Below are 15,734 nucleotides of genomic sequence, written 5' to 3'. Positions count from 1 at the left end.
CGATCCTGTGCCCGTGTTTCTTTCAACGGAATTGAGGAACAAAGACAACCGCGCGAGTCTTGATTCCGAGATTGACTCGCGGTCGATAGGCTTTAAGCTTGTATAAGATCGTTATATATTTTAGCCGTATCATTTCTTTTTCATCTCTCGTGATTTCGAGGGTCGATCTCGATCGACGGACTCCCGCGCCGAGTATCCACGTAATATTCGCTTCGTTTGATCGACACCGCTTCTGTCTTTTCTTTCTTTTCTCTCTCTTCGCGCGACAAACTCTCCGTTTCCGAGAGTGCCGAGAATTGACGCGAGCCACGCGACGCTTCGGCGAAGCCAGAAGATCGTTTATACAGCGCGGGGAAAGGAGCGTTCGAAACGTTTCGCGCGACATGCACGGTGCATGCGGTTCCGGGACAGCGGGAACGACGAATGGAACTGCATGGACACGGTATTTCGCTGAAATAGTATGAAAGAAGAAAAAATGAAAAAAAAAGAAACAAGGGAAAAAACTAACAGAAAAAATTGTTGTTGTTAATGTTGTCAGAAAATGTGTCAAATTAAAATATAAGGATTTCAAACATCTGACACCTAGTGACCCTGGCGTTTTACTCTGCCGCGGTCTGGCCTGCTGCGTGTTGCGAGAGAGTGTGCATGTGGGGATCGAGTAACCGCTCGTCGCCCTCTTCGAAACATCACTCGTCTTTATTTTACACAGTAATATTCATGCGCGCGCTATGTCCGCGTCTGCGTTTGCTCCGGTACCGTTATTTTACATTACTTACATGAAGTCTCAATCAATCTGAGGACGGGGAAAAAGGAACAACAGGCGAGCGAGAACAAAAAAAAAATAGAAACGGAGTTTTATTTTCATGAGCGCGTTTACCCGGATCATTGTCGTCGTCATCGTCGTCGTTGTTGTCATCTTCGTCATCGTCGTCGTCGTCGTCGTCGTCGTCATAGTGGTTGTGGTCATGGTCGTGGTCGACGCCGCTGAGAAAGAGCGAGCTTTTCTTCTCATGCGGTTAACGATTGCCATGAATTATACAGTGACTAAGTGCAGCGATTGTTTTGACGCGTGTAAGTAGCAGAGGAATTGTTCCTAGGACTGTAACGAACTGTGCACGCACGGACTAAAAAAGCAAGGCACAGGTATATACAACGGCTGGGCGTTTCGGTGAAAGCTAGGATTCATCCGTTTTCCAAACTCAATGAACAAGTTCCTACCCGAAATGGTTCGCGAAGTCGTTTGAATCTCCGAGTTCGAATAAGTTAAAAAAGAATTTTTTACTTTTAAAGATAGACTACTATTATTTCATCACTTGCGCCGCCTTTTTCGCTTTGACCAGCTCCACCAACTCCTGCAACGTGACATAGAATCGTTGTTCGTGAAATTCGATTTTGAAATACACACCTGATAATGAATATCAATTCGGATATCTTTGTTCCTTTTTTGTATCCTGAACTATCTTACCTTATATCTCCTTATGCACTCCTTTTTCGTTCTGGTCGGTATGCACGCGGCGATTTGATCCCACCTGTCGGGCACGGTGGTAGGATAGGTTTTCAACGCTTGCTCCAACAGTTTCTGCTCCGCCGGGGTCCACGGTTGGGGCTCCTTCTTTGTTTCCTTATGTTCCGTAGAAATACCATTCGCCATAGGATGATCTAAGCGTTCCGTGACAGCTGGCATTCGATCCTCGACAGATTCTTTGGCCTTTTTCTCCGCGATGAAATTATCGAAGGCTTTCTTGTTGGCTTGCTCCTTCAGGCTCGATTTGCTGAAGTCCGTCGACTGCAAATCTTTAGCTTTCGCGAGAACTTCCTTCGCATCGCGAGTCACGCCGGCCGTAGAACCGCTGTGTTGGTTAATGAAATTGGCGACTACTTCCCAGCGTTGATTCGTCCCGGCTGGGAACAAGTTCACGGCCTTTATCAGAAGCTGAAGGTCGTTCTCGTTCCACGGAGCTGTGTGAGATTTCACTTGCTTCTCCGGCGTGTTTCGCGTGTCGTTCGAGGTGAAGCCTACCCTGCGCTCCGCCTCTATTCTCTCCTCCGTATCTTTCACGATACTAATGAACGCGGGTCTGCCTTCGGCCTGCACCTTCTTCATGGCTTCTTCCAGCTGGACAAGCTTAAGCAATTCGCATATTTTCTCCACGCTTTCCATATGCCTAATGTTCTCTGTCGTATCGTTCGCGAAATAATTGTTGGCTTTACAAAAGTCTCTGAAGGCCTTTCGCTCTTTGCGAAGTGCCTTCTTCTGCGCCTCTCTTTCTTGCTTCAGTGCATCCATTTTCGCTTTTTCTTCGCTCTCCCGCTTCTCCTTCTCCAGACGTTCCTTTTCGGCCGCATCTCTCGCTATCCTCTCCTCTTCCTGTTGCCTCGCCTTAGCAGCCTCCTGTTTCGCTTTCTTCGCGGCGGTTTTCTTGTCTTTGTCGTCCTGTTGGAACTTCTTTATCCTCGGGTCTAGGTTGTAAGCCATGTGGACCAAACTACGTATACGCGCCATTTCTTCCTTCTTCCGTTTAGCTCGTGTCGCTTTGTTCTTCTTCTCGATCCATTTACGCATATCTCGACTGGAAAGGAATAGATGAAGAATTAATTTGCAATTTAACATTATTAGTTTCTCATTATTTTCAGTGTTAAGCACAGCTGAAAGTAAATACTTACTCCTGACCACTTTCTTTGTCTTCCTCGTCTAAGTAAGAATATTCGCGCCACGAGTCGAAGTCATACCAGAAGGAATAAAATTGTTCCACTTTGGCTCTAGGGGTTTCTGGTCCACCTAACCGCGGGACTGGCTGTTTTACAGACCATCTAGCATTGTCCTTGAATGCTTTACCCATTATCACGTAGAAGTTTGTTTTACATTCTTTCTCGTCCGGCAAATCGTCGTTAAAGTAAGGATCTACGCTGTCGTAGCTTCTCCTCTTTGCAGTAGTGCCCAGAGTCTCCCATGCTCTTGTGATGCAGGTAAAATAATCATCGTCTGGTCGGATTTCTTCTCCCAGCGCCTTTCGCTTATCAGGATGATGTTTCAGGATTTTCTGCTTATCTGTAATTCATGCATCAAATACTTCTGAACCGCGTTAATCATAATGTCATGCAAGACAGCGAACGATATAACACCTACATTCCTTTACAGAGTATACTTTGAACTTTCTTTACGTACAAGCCCTTTTTATAATATCTTCGGTCGCTTTGTGCCTGAGCTTTTTCAATCCTAAGACGGCGTAATGATCTTGATCTTTCCACTCCTTTGGGTCCAAGGACCTGAGATACTCAAGGTCATCTTCGAACTGATACTGGGAAAGATCTTCTTCGTCTGATGATTCCGATATCCTGTATGGCTGTGAAATACTCCGATAAAACTGTGCTGCCCAAGCTTGCGCCGTTGAGTATAGAACAAGAGGACCAGCTGTACATGTTTCTGCCTTGGAAGAATCTGTAAATTTTATTTATTAGCACATGGTAAATTAATTTTCCTTTCATGTTTGATCGCGATACGTAAATTACTTTATTCAATATATATGCGTACACTTATGTGCGTAAAAGTGACTATAGCTCGCAACCGCGTGGTATATATGAGAATAGTTAAATATTCGCAATTTTAAGGTCACCTTTACAAGTTCGTAATAAGATTTTGTATTTAAAATGTTTTCAGTTACCCATATTACGCAAAATAAAAGCTCCTATGAAGTTTTGCTATCAAACTGACATATTTCAAACCGTTTTATAAAATTCTTTTGTGTAAGACAAACCGTTGTGCTTCAAGAAATCTAACCTCTCGTAACCGGTGTCAAAACCACGAATCGACATGAATTAAAAAATTTACCAGATATTGTGTTAAAAGCGGTGGTGTCATCGTTACCCGAGCCGTCGGTCATTGTTCACTATCGACAACGTTTAATTCCCACACAGAAACTATCACAAAAGACGTATCGAAAACATAAGCGAACAAACACTATCGTGCTACAAACTGTTCAGTGAGAACGAGCGAGTGCTGCGAGCTCCACAGATGTATTAGAATAAATACTGACTACACGATCTGAAAACATTGACCACGAATAGTCGAATTTTATCTAATCTCAAAAATGCGTAATCAATTATATATTGAATCGTAATTTTTCGATTTGGTTTGTCTGAACGGTGCATTCATCTTGAAATCTTTAACGCTAGTAACATTTGCGGAATTAATAGCATTACTTTATTTGCATACATACGCGCGTGTGTAGTGTGTGTGTGCGTGCGCGCGCGCGCGCGCGCGTGTGCGTGCATGTCGCGTGTAGTGTTGCGTGTATGCGTTGCGGACGTTTACGTGTAATTAAATACGTAATTGGACCTTCACAATATTTTATGCTCTTATATAAATATGTATTTGCGAAAATATGATGTACAACGCGTGAACCGATCATCACGCATACGTTTAAAATTACAAAGAAACTATCTTGTTAATAGTAATTTTTTTATGACGGTACTTTGGACGGAGACATCAGGTTTTGGGATGAACAACACTTTCTCTCAGGAAGACTAGGGGAGTATTCGCATTTTTCCCACGTTTTAAAGCAGTTGGCACAAATGTCGCACCTTTCCTTTGCCCTTTAAAACACATGTAACCTTACAATAAAAATACTTCGTTCGAACAATAACAAAATATTAAATGTTCCATAGAAGTTTATACAATTAAAAAAAGCAACGAGAACTATGTGCAACTTTACTTAAGAATTACATTCTAATTGTTAATCGAGAATAAATTAAAGCGCGTGTGGACTATAAAATAAACAGTTGCACAACAGCAGTCAAACTTGTGTAGAATAATGATCGGGTAGATCAAACGAACGCTATGCAATTATCACTAATTATGCTGACAAATGTAATTGAATCCCGACATCAGGAAACATGATGGAAGAACATTTAGTTATCTATTGATGACCGGGCGATGATAAACGTCTCTGCGACTGGTAGGGATTTTGCAGCAAGCGTGGCGAACATTCGATTACTCGCAATAGGAGCGCGTCTATATAATCTTCCAAGTCAGTTAAACGTTTCTTCTTTTCCGTTACTTCCGCTTGCAGTTGCAGTGTCAACTCTATCAGATCCTACAGCAAAAACAGGCAATTATCGTTACACAAAGCAATGATTTCTAAATAATCACGCAACAGTAACTAATCGCAACAATTACCTCTCTTGATTTTCCATCAAATTGAGTGAGAACCTCGTGTGGCAAATGGCTCTTCCCTATCACGGTACTTCGAATAGCATCCTCGCCACCAATAATGATTCTTTCCGAAGACAGATTGTTATCCTCGTTCAATTCTTTCAGTTTATTCTCTTTCTCTTTCTTTTTATCTTTCCTGGATTGTTTATCGTCCTTGGGACTCCAACAGTTATATCTATCCTCTTTCTTCTCCTTTAGTTTCTCCTCTTTGGTGCTCTTATCTTTGTTCGAAGTAGGTTTCTCCTCTTTGTTTTTGTTCTGCAAGACTTCACGGGGCGCTGGCAGCGGTGGCTCCGGCGTTTCTTGAAATCTCACAGTCGTCGCCGGCGAACCAATCGGTGATGACTCACGATGGTCTTCTTTTGGCTCGTCGATCACGATCTTTGGACTTGGCTTGTTATCCCATCTGAAAGAACATTCACGCTTTGTCAGCTGCGGCGTCATTAGATTCGAGCCATTTGATTCTACTCTCCTAAGATGCTAAGTTATATTTGTATGTTTGCATAATGTATAGTGTTCCGCAATTGCTAGCACGCTTGTAATACCGGAAAGTTTAACAATTCATTTCGATACCTCTTAACGTTATTGTGAATTTGTTTTCCATACAGCTTAAGACCCCATTCGTCTTCTTTGGTGTTATCAACCTTCGATAAAGACGTAGTGGAGGCGCTCATGGAGTATCGGGGTGGTTTACTGGGTGCCGCGTTAGCTGGCGCTGGTGGTGGATGGTGAGCCTCATTAGAATGATTACCCGAAGAGACGCTCGATGAAACAGAAACCGCGCTGTTGCTGTTGCCACCGACGACTGGAGTATTTAAAGATGACGCTGAACTTTTATGAGATAGGTCGTCGAACTGAAAACACAATGTCATCCTCATTAATCACTTTGCTTAAATACTTGTTACTGAATACTCGCTTTATTTTCTATCTATATAGTCTAAAAATCTGAAACTAAATATTACTGTGAATTCATCCTCATCCTCGCTGATGACTCCAGGATCAGCTTCACCCGGTTGTTGCCTCGTAGGGGTTCTAAACTTATGCTCCTCCCTCTCGTCCAGATCATCCCCCTTGTCGAGATTGTGTTTGCTTTTTCCTTTCACGCGATTCTCAATGGATTTCACCAGCTTCTTCAAGCCTTTGCGTTTCTCCAAGCTGCCTATGCTCAGCAAACTTCCGCCGATCGAATGGGCAGCATTAGACAGCTGACCGAGGGAGCTCTTGTGACGCTCTTTGTGACTTAAATCGGTCAAGCTACCAGCCTTCACGATGAAGCCGATCTTCACTTCTAGCTCGCCCCTCTCTTTCGTGTTCTCCTTGCCTGGCTTACTTCCAAGAGTATACCTGAAGCAATCATCGAAACAATGACAAACTATTCCGAAAAACGAAAATATTCCTTAAACCAATAACACATCGTATTAAAAAACAACTACTCGTTCCACGTTTCTACGTTTCTTTCTTTCGAAATAACGAGACAAGCTTTCTCCCTCCGAATGTTTTTAGTTTCATCGGGCTGAGCGGCCGCGGGACGGAAATTAACCCGACGATTATTACAACTTTCCAAAATACCATACGTAGATATCGGCGCGCGTTCACTCGCGATACTTTCCTAACAGCGTACGGGCGCCTAGGAAGGCGCATCGCGCGCGTTATAATTCCGATAGTAACTCCGCTTTCATTGAGAACGAAGAGAAAAAAAGGTCCCGAGGTTTTTCATCGTGTCGCCGGGGGTTCCCACGGCCGTACCATCTGTTCCTCGGTCTCTCGTAAACGTCGAAGCTGGACAGGGGTATGCTGATGGTGCCGAGGAACTCATCCACGCCCAGAAAATTGCGATGGAGGGCGGTCAGTACTATTTCCGCGGTGTTTCCCTGCTCCGGGATAATTAATTCGCATTCCTCGTGCCATTCCACGTCCCTCGCTGCCTTCTCTTTCACGGACGTTTGATACTTCTCCTTGCCGAGGGCAATCGTCACGAAACAATCGTTCGTCTCTGCAATATTAAGTTCACGCAAGTGAGTGGGTGGAGGAGGCGGTCAACGGCGAGGTCAGAATCAACTGGCTGCTTAACGGGAATTAAATCCCGCGGCAGACGACGATGATCCACTGCACACTTATCGCGTGTCGTTACATCAAGCTGGCAAGAAAACGTTCCGCCGTCTTATAGGGGAGCTTAACACATTCGTGACCGGCGAATTTCTCTCTGTTACCATTGCCGGTGAAAATAAAGGAAATCTTCAGCTAATTGCCGGAAATTTCTGGCGTTGAAACAGGGACAAAAATTAGGAAATTTGTTTTGAAATATTAGGTCTTGTAACGACCCGCTAGAAGATTCTTTGAAATGAAAAACTTTCCGTTAAAGAGGTCGCAAAGAATAAAGAACAGATGAATAAAATATTTTGAATATTCTCATATTTGAAAAGACGTGAATTCGCGTCAGCGGTTGCAAATACGTTAACACGTTTGCTACCAGCGTTCGTTTCGGTAGCGGTCTTTGTGGTCGCAGTATTTCATGAACACTAGAACCACAATTATGACGAACATTAGAAATTTCTTAGAAAAATGTGAGAGTAGATTTATTGGGGTTTGAAGTTACCTTTATTGTTCTACCTACGCAGAAGAGTAAATTAGGTTAACAATCTTTTACAGAAACGTTTTTTTAATTTCAATAATTGTGGAAACAGAAATTCTGAGATTGCGCATTTCGGTACGTTTGGTAGTTCTATTGTTAAATGCAATGCAAATGTAAGATTTAAGAAGAAAATCCTCTCAACTGGTTACATATTACACCATACGTTGCAACTTTAGATGAAACAGCGTTTTCAAGTTAAAGGTACCCGATATGCTTTTCCATCGCGTTCGATTCATTGCGCAAGGATTACGCGGTCGAGTGTTTCATGTACACAGCGAAATTCGATTTGTATACAAAATATGAAATTCGATATAAGCGAATGTCATAAGTATTGCATTCGATTCCATTGTTTTGTTATTCGATCCATTTCATGACGCAAAAAGAATGCTCCGACCCATGTACCGTTCGGATCGACTGACCCAGAAGTAAACCTTTATTCTCAATTATACTTTTTATTCGATAAATCGTTAAGAAATAGATGAATTAATTCGATACGCTTTTCCTCTTAATTGCACGGCGAGTTTGATGTAACAACGATTGAAACTGTAACGGTCCAGCCAGGACGATACTCACTGTGTTTTCCTTTCGTCAGCAAGTTTCTCGCTCTCTGAACTGTAAACAAAGGAAAGCTCAATTTAGTCATCGGTAGGAGAACGTAAGATCAGGATCTGGGTTGATAATAGCTCTAAATAGCGTCTCGTTCTTTGCGCATTCCTTCCAACATACTTTAACCTTTCCAAGGGCGAATCTTTCGAGTAATATTCACGGATAATTTTAGCCCCCGGTCAGTCAGCAGAAATTTCAATAAAACAAAATAACGAAAAGACGAAAATAATGATAAACATATAAACATAAGCTGCGACCACATACGTGACCTTAGAGTTTTAACATCAAACTAAAATTAGACGTACGCGTTACGTGCCCAGTATTCTTCGGTAGATTAATGTATTCAGGGTATAATGTTTCATCCGCTATATTCTATATGTATTTCCACACACCTAACTGAATTTTACTACTTCCCAGTAGTTTTACGCTTCTTTGTAATATATTGGAAGCGTTACTATCGTTATTGTTATTAGTTGGAGCTGCAACACCTCTGAAAGATAATTTCATCACTCTCAACCACTGTACAGGATTGTATTAATAGTTGCAAGAGCCCCAGGTACTCTTCTATCTCAATTTAGTCAATTTAATCTGTTCTCTTATGAATCTTTTTCTGATCAAATTCGTAAAACCTTTACAGTATCCGACTGAAACCATTTCTAAGCTTACCGACAAACTGGAGGTTTTAATTGTTGAGTCGACAGGGATTCAAAGGTACAGTAAACAGGCACATAGGCGTAGTTAGATAAATCTGCTCGGTATGACAGTCACGCGCGATAAAATATTAAATGCGACATGGCTGGAGCGTGAAGCCTGAAGATGCAGCTCGTAGATTGCGGATGCCGGTTAAGTTTCAACAGATTATTAACACATTAATAGCCGTAGACGCTTTATGTCTTTTGTACACCGAATGTAATTAAAAAAAACTACATACTATTATGCAGTCCGCTTTCTAAAAAAGTGGTAGAACACGTTAATAAAATGTGTACAAAGTATGAATATGAAAATCTCTGGCTAAACGTGTTCGTCTCGGTACGAATATAGCAGTCATTAACACATTCTCTAGCAGCAACTTGTTGCAGTACCAGTCTTCGTAATATTCGATTAAATGCAACGTGTACTTTTGGAATAATTCCTGAAATATTCAAGAAACAAAATTAACTTCACTTTTTCCACGCAAAACACGAAATTGGCATTAATCCTTTGCAAACATTCAATATTTTCTGACGAAATACACTAGGCGAAAGAGACTTAACGGGATGCCACACGTCAGTCAAGGAACAAAGCTATTTTATTTCAGTACGTCACATATTGGTGCATTGTGCGAAGCTTCACCCTCCGAGAGACGACTCTCAGTCTTCGCTTGATTTAATATAGTAAAATTATCAAGTTTCAGATTTAATATTAAACAATATTAAGAATACAGTTTCAGTAATTACTAATATATAATACATTAAACATTAATCAACCTTGTGTAATGTATTTACATATGAAATATTCAAACAAAATAGCTCTGTTTCGAAACAGGAAAACATTAAATACTTCTAAAAATGTGGCGACTCTCAGTTGCCTCTCGAGTGCAAAGGATTAAGATCATCTCGCGGACCCTTCCAAATACGCGACGAATGTTTTCTCTTTCCCCTGGGAAAACGACTTTCATCCCGACAATGGTTCAGGATAACGTTTCGTGGAACCGCGCGTTATGCTTCGCGAGCATAATCACGTGCCTTCCTATCGCAGTAAAAGCGTTGAACGTATCGGCTGCCGCCTATCGCTCTTCGGCATTTTTGCCCGCGAAACCACGAGCTTCGATCGCATGATTCGAATCATTATTTTTAACCGACTCTGGTAACATCCGAGCATATTTCCCTTAGCCACGAGAGAACTTTTCTGCTCGATATCCCTGGAGCACCTGACGCCTCTTAACTCATTCGGTCATCTTTATCTGAATTCCGTTACGTTCAGTTACGTTCGCCGTGCAGATCCGTTTTCTCTTTTTTACTTTTTATCATCGCTCCTACCGCGTTAAACCGCGGGTCTTACCGTCAATTCGAATCTATCACCGAGCTCATCGATTTATTAGATTTTCCGCGACTAAATAGGCTGTACGTGCGCAGAATTCGCGGTCTAGTTATTATAATGCGCTTGTATTATCATTAATCCGCGATTCTTAGTGCGAATAAAAGTCCTCGGAGGCTAGTAAATAACAGAGGCTCCATTCAGATTTAATGCGGTTGCGTTTTATTTCTTCATTCAATGAATCCAGTAGTGAAGATGGCGTCTCCGTTGTTTATTCTCCGAAATTGCAGAAATCGTAAGTTTATTAGAGTATTGTGATTGTTAGCTTCCAAACTCGTTTTCGTTGGGGTAGATTAATAATATATTGACTTAAAAGAACCATTTTATGTTTCTCTGAACTCTGTTCTTGGATTATTCTGCGATTTTTCGGATTAAACATTGAATAACATTATTTTCTCGTTGCTCGTTTCGTTCTTCCCTTATTCAGCGTGATAACTTTAGCTGAAAGAAAGAGGAAGTTTACTTTTCCCGCTCGCGGTTTCAAAGCGCAACGTCGGCAAAACAAAGATCGTGGAATTGTATCGTCTGGCTCGTTCTCAGCTCGTTGCTAGCGTATCAATTTTTTTCCGCCGATTTCACGACGGACAACGAGACTAGTTCACTGGCTGGGAAAATCGACTCTCTCGCAGCATTCTTCCACGACTCGATCGGACGAGCTGCGAAGCGTTTGCCTCGCTGCATCCGAATACCGTTTCCCCTGGAAGGTACATTCTTAACGGTTCGGCATTGCAGCTACCGTGTTGATTAATTCAGTACGCCATTACGGGCATCGTGCCTCCGGATTTTTTCTTATTTGTAACACTGATTAATTCAAGGAAACCACCGAGCTCATCGTTCGTGTATCTCCGTCTACATTTTCTGGAAATTACTCTTATTTGTTTAATTACCTATGAATTTTCTAGCCACATTCTATCGCAATATTGATCTTATTGTTGTATTCATTATGACATCCATGATCATCTGAATAAAGAAAAAAAGTTTAATCATGTATAAGTTATTTTTAGGTTATTTATACTTTGATGAAAAGTTCAATAAACACCTGTGCTCGGTTCTGAAATCATTTATTGCCTAAATACTTGTATCTCCATGAACATCGTTAGTCTTTAACACTAGAACTACCGTACCAGTCGGAATGACTGATTTCGATTTGTTTGTTTCGCAATTATTGATATCTTAAAAGCATTGAATATTCGAAATGATCTTGAAATTAAATAGTTTCACACGAATATTATAATGAATGCCTGAAGAAACTGAAAATAAGTTATTGTTACAATTTTTACAGGGATTACATATTAATCGTATTAAATGCTCGGTAGTTCTAGTGTTAGGATAAAACCTCGACTTTGTAAATCGTTAAGAGATATGGAAAATAGGTTTGAGGGACAGAATGGCCACGGACGCGGTGGGTTCCGCAGGATACAGTTACGATCCTGTACAAGGTACTCTGGCACGGGAACGAAAAGGGGGACACATCCATCAGCTGCTTCAACACATGCTTTCACGCTTTACCTATTTTGCATGGAAACGAAAGCGCCGGAAACTTGTCAACCGACATGTAAACGCGTATTAGATGCTAATTAACGGCAGCCGTGTAATTAGAGGAAAGCTAAATAACAATAAAGTAAAAAACGTGTCAGGGCTTCGACATCGCGAACAACTTCAGACCCGCCGCTAATCCTTCATGTTGTGGCATCCGTCTGTGTTCGTCGGTCGAATTCTGTCGAGCGAGACAGCCAGACCAATTTTCATCAGTTGAGTCATCGAGTATCTGGGGCGTGGATGATCGCGCGCGTTTTAAATACGCTGTCCCTGTTGGCGCGTCTCAGAACACCAGGAAACAAACATTGACCACGTTACGACATTCGTCAGTCCGCGGATGCATTAGATACTATGTCAAAGACCACAGGAATTCAGTGATAATCTCGCTAAGAAAATATAATTTCAATTTTCTATATGCTAAACATTTTCTAAAAAATCTTATTTGTTAGTACCTCAGGAAAACAGTAATTCTCATAATTGGAAATTAAAGTTCGACGATCATGGATTTGAACACTATCTTTCGATATATTCATTATTTTCATATTTATTTATTTTGTTTATTCTTCGTTTATTTGAATTGAATAAAGCATAACTCGATAATGAAGAGGTCAAGTTCGTTATTAATTTCATATTTGTTTATTTTATTTATTCTTCGTTTATTTAGATTGAATAAAGTATAACTCGATAATGTAGAGGTTAAGTTACCATAACCTCTACACGGGAACGCCTCGCAAACGTCGCGAAACGTATTCATATGGAGACAAGAATATTCGCATCTTTGGAAATATACTTGAAGGTAACTATAGACACGGTGCTCGAGCACAGGACCGTCTCCCACTGGTGTCAAAAGTTTTTGATATCGGTTTGAAAAAAATTTAACAGAGATCCGATTCGAACACCGCTCAGATGTCATGTAGCGATACCGTTTTGTCGCCTATCAGGATTAGACTTTTTTTATAGTTTCGTTGAGCTTAGTATCTCGCTGCGTCGTTACCTGCAAGTAAACGCGAGCTCGCGAGTTCTCATCACGTTCCTGCATTCACGCGATTGAAACGCGTGCACGCAAATGCTAGATCGCAATCTTCTCGCCTCTCGATTCGCGACTATGGTCGTGCTTCGAAGGTATTCGAGTTTTCACCGCCTCTTCCCAATCCCTCTATCGCGTTACGGAAGGCCGCGTTCGACGCGATTCAAGAATCCTTCGATTATCGAAGTTTTTTTCGATCTTCGGCACAGCAGAAGTTGCTTGCCTCATTACGGTGAAAACAATTTACCGACTTTCAAGAACGCAATCAAATGTCAATTACAATCATTTTCTGCTACCTAACAGCCACAATTCAAAAACTGACCACGGTCAATTCTTTCTTAAGTAGAGTCTAGGGAATTGCGGTGCAATAAAACACAATATGAAGTTTGGAAGAAATGTACTTAATATGCCATTTTCATATCAACATTCTCATCAATTTAACATCCAAACGTAACTTTAACACATTGCACGCTAGCCTCGTAATGATACGGGATTTTCAGTCTATCGCTCGACCGCCGGCTTCGTGATATTACGGGATTTGTTTTCTCTATGTATGGGTGTCTTACGCATAGATGTGTATGTACTTATTTCTTTCTGCATTTGTTTTGCTTCAAGAAATAAAACACACGCATATTTTTTACTATTTTTATTCTACGGAAATGTATAATGTTTTTAACATTTCCTTTAACACTAGAACTACCAAGTATTTAATACGATTAATATGTAATCCCTCTAAAAATTGTAATAATAAATTATTTTCAGTTTCTTCAGACATTCATTATAGTATTCAAGGGAAACTTTATTTTCAAGAATGAATATTCAATGCTTCTAAGACATCAATAATTGCGAAACAAAAAAAAAGTGGGGCCGGCCTCAGGCTTTCATCGGCTGATATTTAACCGGCGTGCAATTTGTTAAAGCATTCAAAGGCTCATCAGTGTACACGGGTAACGTAGTCCGCGAGTCCGCTGTCTACGGCCCTGCGACCGACGAACCGCTTTCCCGCTGCGAAAAACAATTTTGGCTGCATTTCCGCGCAGAAGATACCGCTTGCGGCATCGTTCGAAAGAGTCCAAAAGCGTCGTTAGATTCGTTCCGCCGAAAGTAGATCATCGCCGTTGTTATTTCGATCCGAATCGACCGCTTGATTGTGTCGCGATAATTGAGGTCGCTCGGTACACAGCAGATCCCACCGATGACATAAAAACAAACGTGATGAGCCAGTCGGTGTTTAAATGGGGAAACGCAACGGCCTTATCGATAACGACGTTCCTATACGTTTAAGTATTTTCTTCGGTTGGCATAACGAGATTGCAGGGCTTCGATCACCTACATTCGAGAGGGTACACGTAACCTAGCTTCCACTGCGAATCGGTAATCGGTTTACGGTACATCTGGTTCGGTTCGAACCACCTGCCGCGCGAGCCCGCATCTCCGTTCGACGTGTTCGCTGCGCGAACTGTCTCCTGACGCTTACCTGTCACTTGAACGTGCGTCGGACTCCACATTTTGGTCGATCAAGTCACGCGTATGCGGTTACGAATATTCATCTGTTGTTGCCTCCAAAACGACGTGCCGAGCTACGTGACAACGGGTGCCGCGATACTGGATGATACTGGCATTACGCGTCACGGTTTTCACAGAGGCTCACGCGTCACGGAAATGAGCCACACCGACGACAAAATGCTCGCCGCAATGTATCAACGAGAACTATACTTCGCTGCCGTTCGAACAACCGCTACGTCCGCCTCGCGCACCGCGCACCATTACGGTAACCACTGCGCATCGAGGCTCGCGCATCCACCACACTCACGCTCCAAGAACGTACGACGCGTTCCGACGGCCCCGTAGCAAACATCGCACTCGTACTATGCATTAATAATTTCTTAATCAAATTTGTTTTTTTTACTTCAAAGGGAAGCTTGTTATTAACGTGGAAAAATCGTTGATCCGATGACTTCGATGGTTTTATATTTGAAACGAGTTTAGGATTTCCTTGCGTTCATCCTTGATTTAGACAATGTGTCTTAACCAAAACAATACTTGTTTCATTCACAAACTCCTCCTAGCAGCGTTAACATTAATTTACCTGTCAACTCTATGTATCTAGAATTATGTCATTCTTATTTTTCACTGCAAACTATCGTTTTATTCCATGAGGATTCTTCAAGCTTCTTCAAGCAACGGATAAAAAGTATGTTTTGCAATCATTGCAGATAATTGTAGACAATCCCAACACGAATGAGATTAATTTTGAGCGGATTATAATGATCCCTTTTGTTCTTTAACAGAGAAATTCTCAATATCGGACAGCATCTAAGAGGATATGTTCGCAAGGCAAACGCGGTTGATCCGGAACTGTGATGTATAATTGAATATTATAGCCGGATAACAGGTTTATAGAATTGAGACACGCAGTTTCTATAAAACAGTATTTCCGTCGGTGGAGTCATGAAGCCTTCGATGACAATTACACCCGGCCTCCGTTCGTTTACGTGAAATGAACATTATTCCGCCCATGCATGCAGCCGGAGAAGATACGCAACGTGAATATTTAGTCAAAGCATGAAGTTTATGGACAATACAAACGGGGAACCGATGCGTCGCTACGTCGTGTGATCGTCGCGATTCGTCATCGGTAA

General features: G+C 41.7%; 2 protein-coding genes across 3 annotated transcripts; both read right to left on the bottom strand.

The window, feature by feature from the left end:
• Positions 1 to 838: 838 nt before the first annotated feature.
• LOC116427365 (dnaJ homolog subfamily C member 2) lies at positions 839 to 4,040 on the bottom strand. Of its 2 annotated transcripts, none has more exons than XM_031977614.2 (5): positions 3,830 to 4,040; positions 3,167 to 3,439; positions 2,665 to 3,049; positions 1,466 to 2,570; positions 839 to 1,352 (listed from the first exon to the last, which is right to left on the bottom strand). In XM_031977614.2, the coding sequence occupies exons 1-5, from the start codon at positions 3,879 to 3,881 to the stop codon at positions 1,302 to 1,304; spliced, it is 1,866 nt and encodes a 621-aa protein (XP_031833474.1). In that variant the 5' UTR covers positions 3,882 to 4,040; the 3' UTR covers positions 839 to 1,301. The 2 variants fall into 2 exon arrangements, with proteins under 2 accessions (XP_031833474.1, XP_031833484.1); XM_031977624.2 differs by lacking the exon at positions 3,830 to 4,040 and adding an exon at positions 3,663 to 3,817.
• A 138-nt stretch (positions 4,041 to 4,178) lies between these two features.
• Positions 4,179 to 14,882, bottom strand: Rip11 (Rab11 interacting protein). Its single transcript, XM_031977638.2, has 7 exons — positions 14,570 to 14,882; positions 8,418 to 8,456; positions 6,959 to 7,205; positions 6,175 to 6,556; positions 5,786 to 6,066; positions 5,177 to 5,618; positions 4,179 to 5,093 (listed from the first exon to the last, which is right to left on the bottom strand). Exons 1-7 carry the CDS (start codon positions 14,598 to 14,600, stop codon positions 4,917 to 4,919), a joined length of 1,599 nt encoding a protein of 532 aa, XP_031833498.1. The 5' UTR covers positions 14,601 to 14,882; the 3' UTR covers positions 4,179 to 4,916.
• Positions 14,883 to 15,734: the final 852 nt, after the last annotated feature.

This window comes from Nomia melanderi, chromosome 6 (assembly GCF_051020985.1).
Source record: "Nomia melanderi isolate GNS246 chromosome 6, iyNomMela1, whole genome shotgun sequence".
Taxonomy (NCBI): domain Eukaryota; kingdom Metazoa; phylum Arthropoda; class Insecta; order Hymenoptera; family Halictidae; genus Nomia; species Nomia melanderi.
Note: the sequence above shows the minus strand (reverse complement) of the source record. Positions and strands in the feature narration are given on the sequence as shown.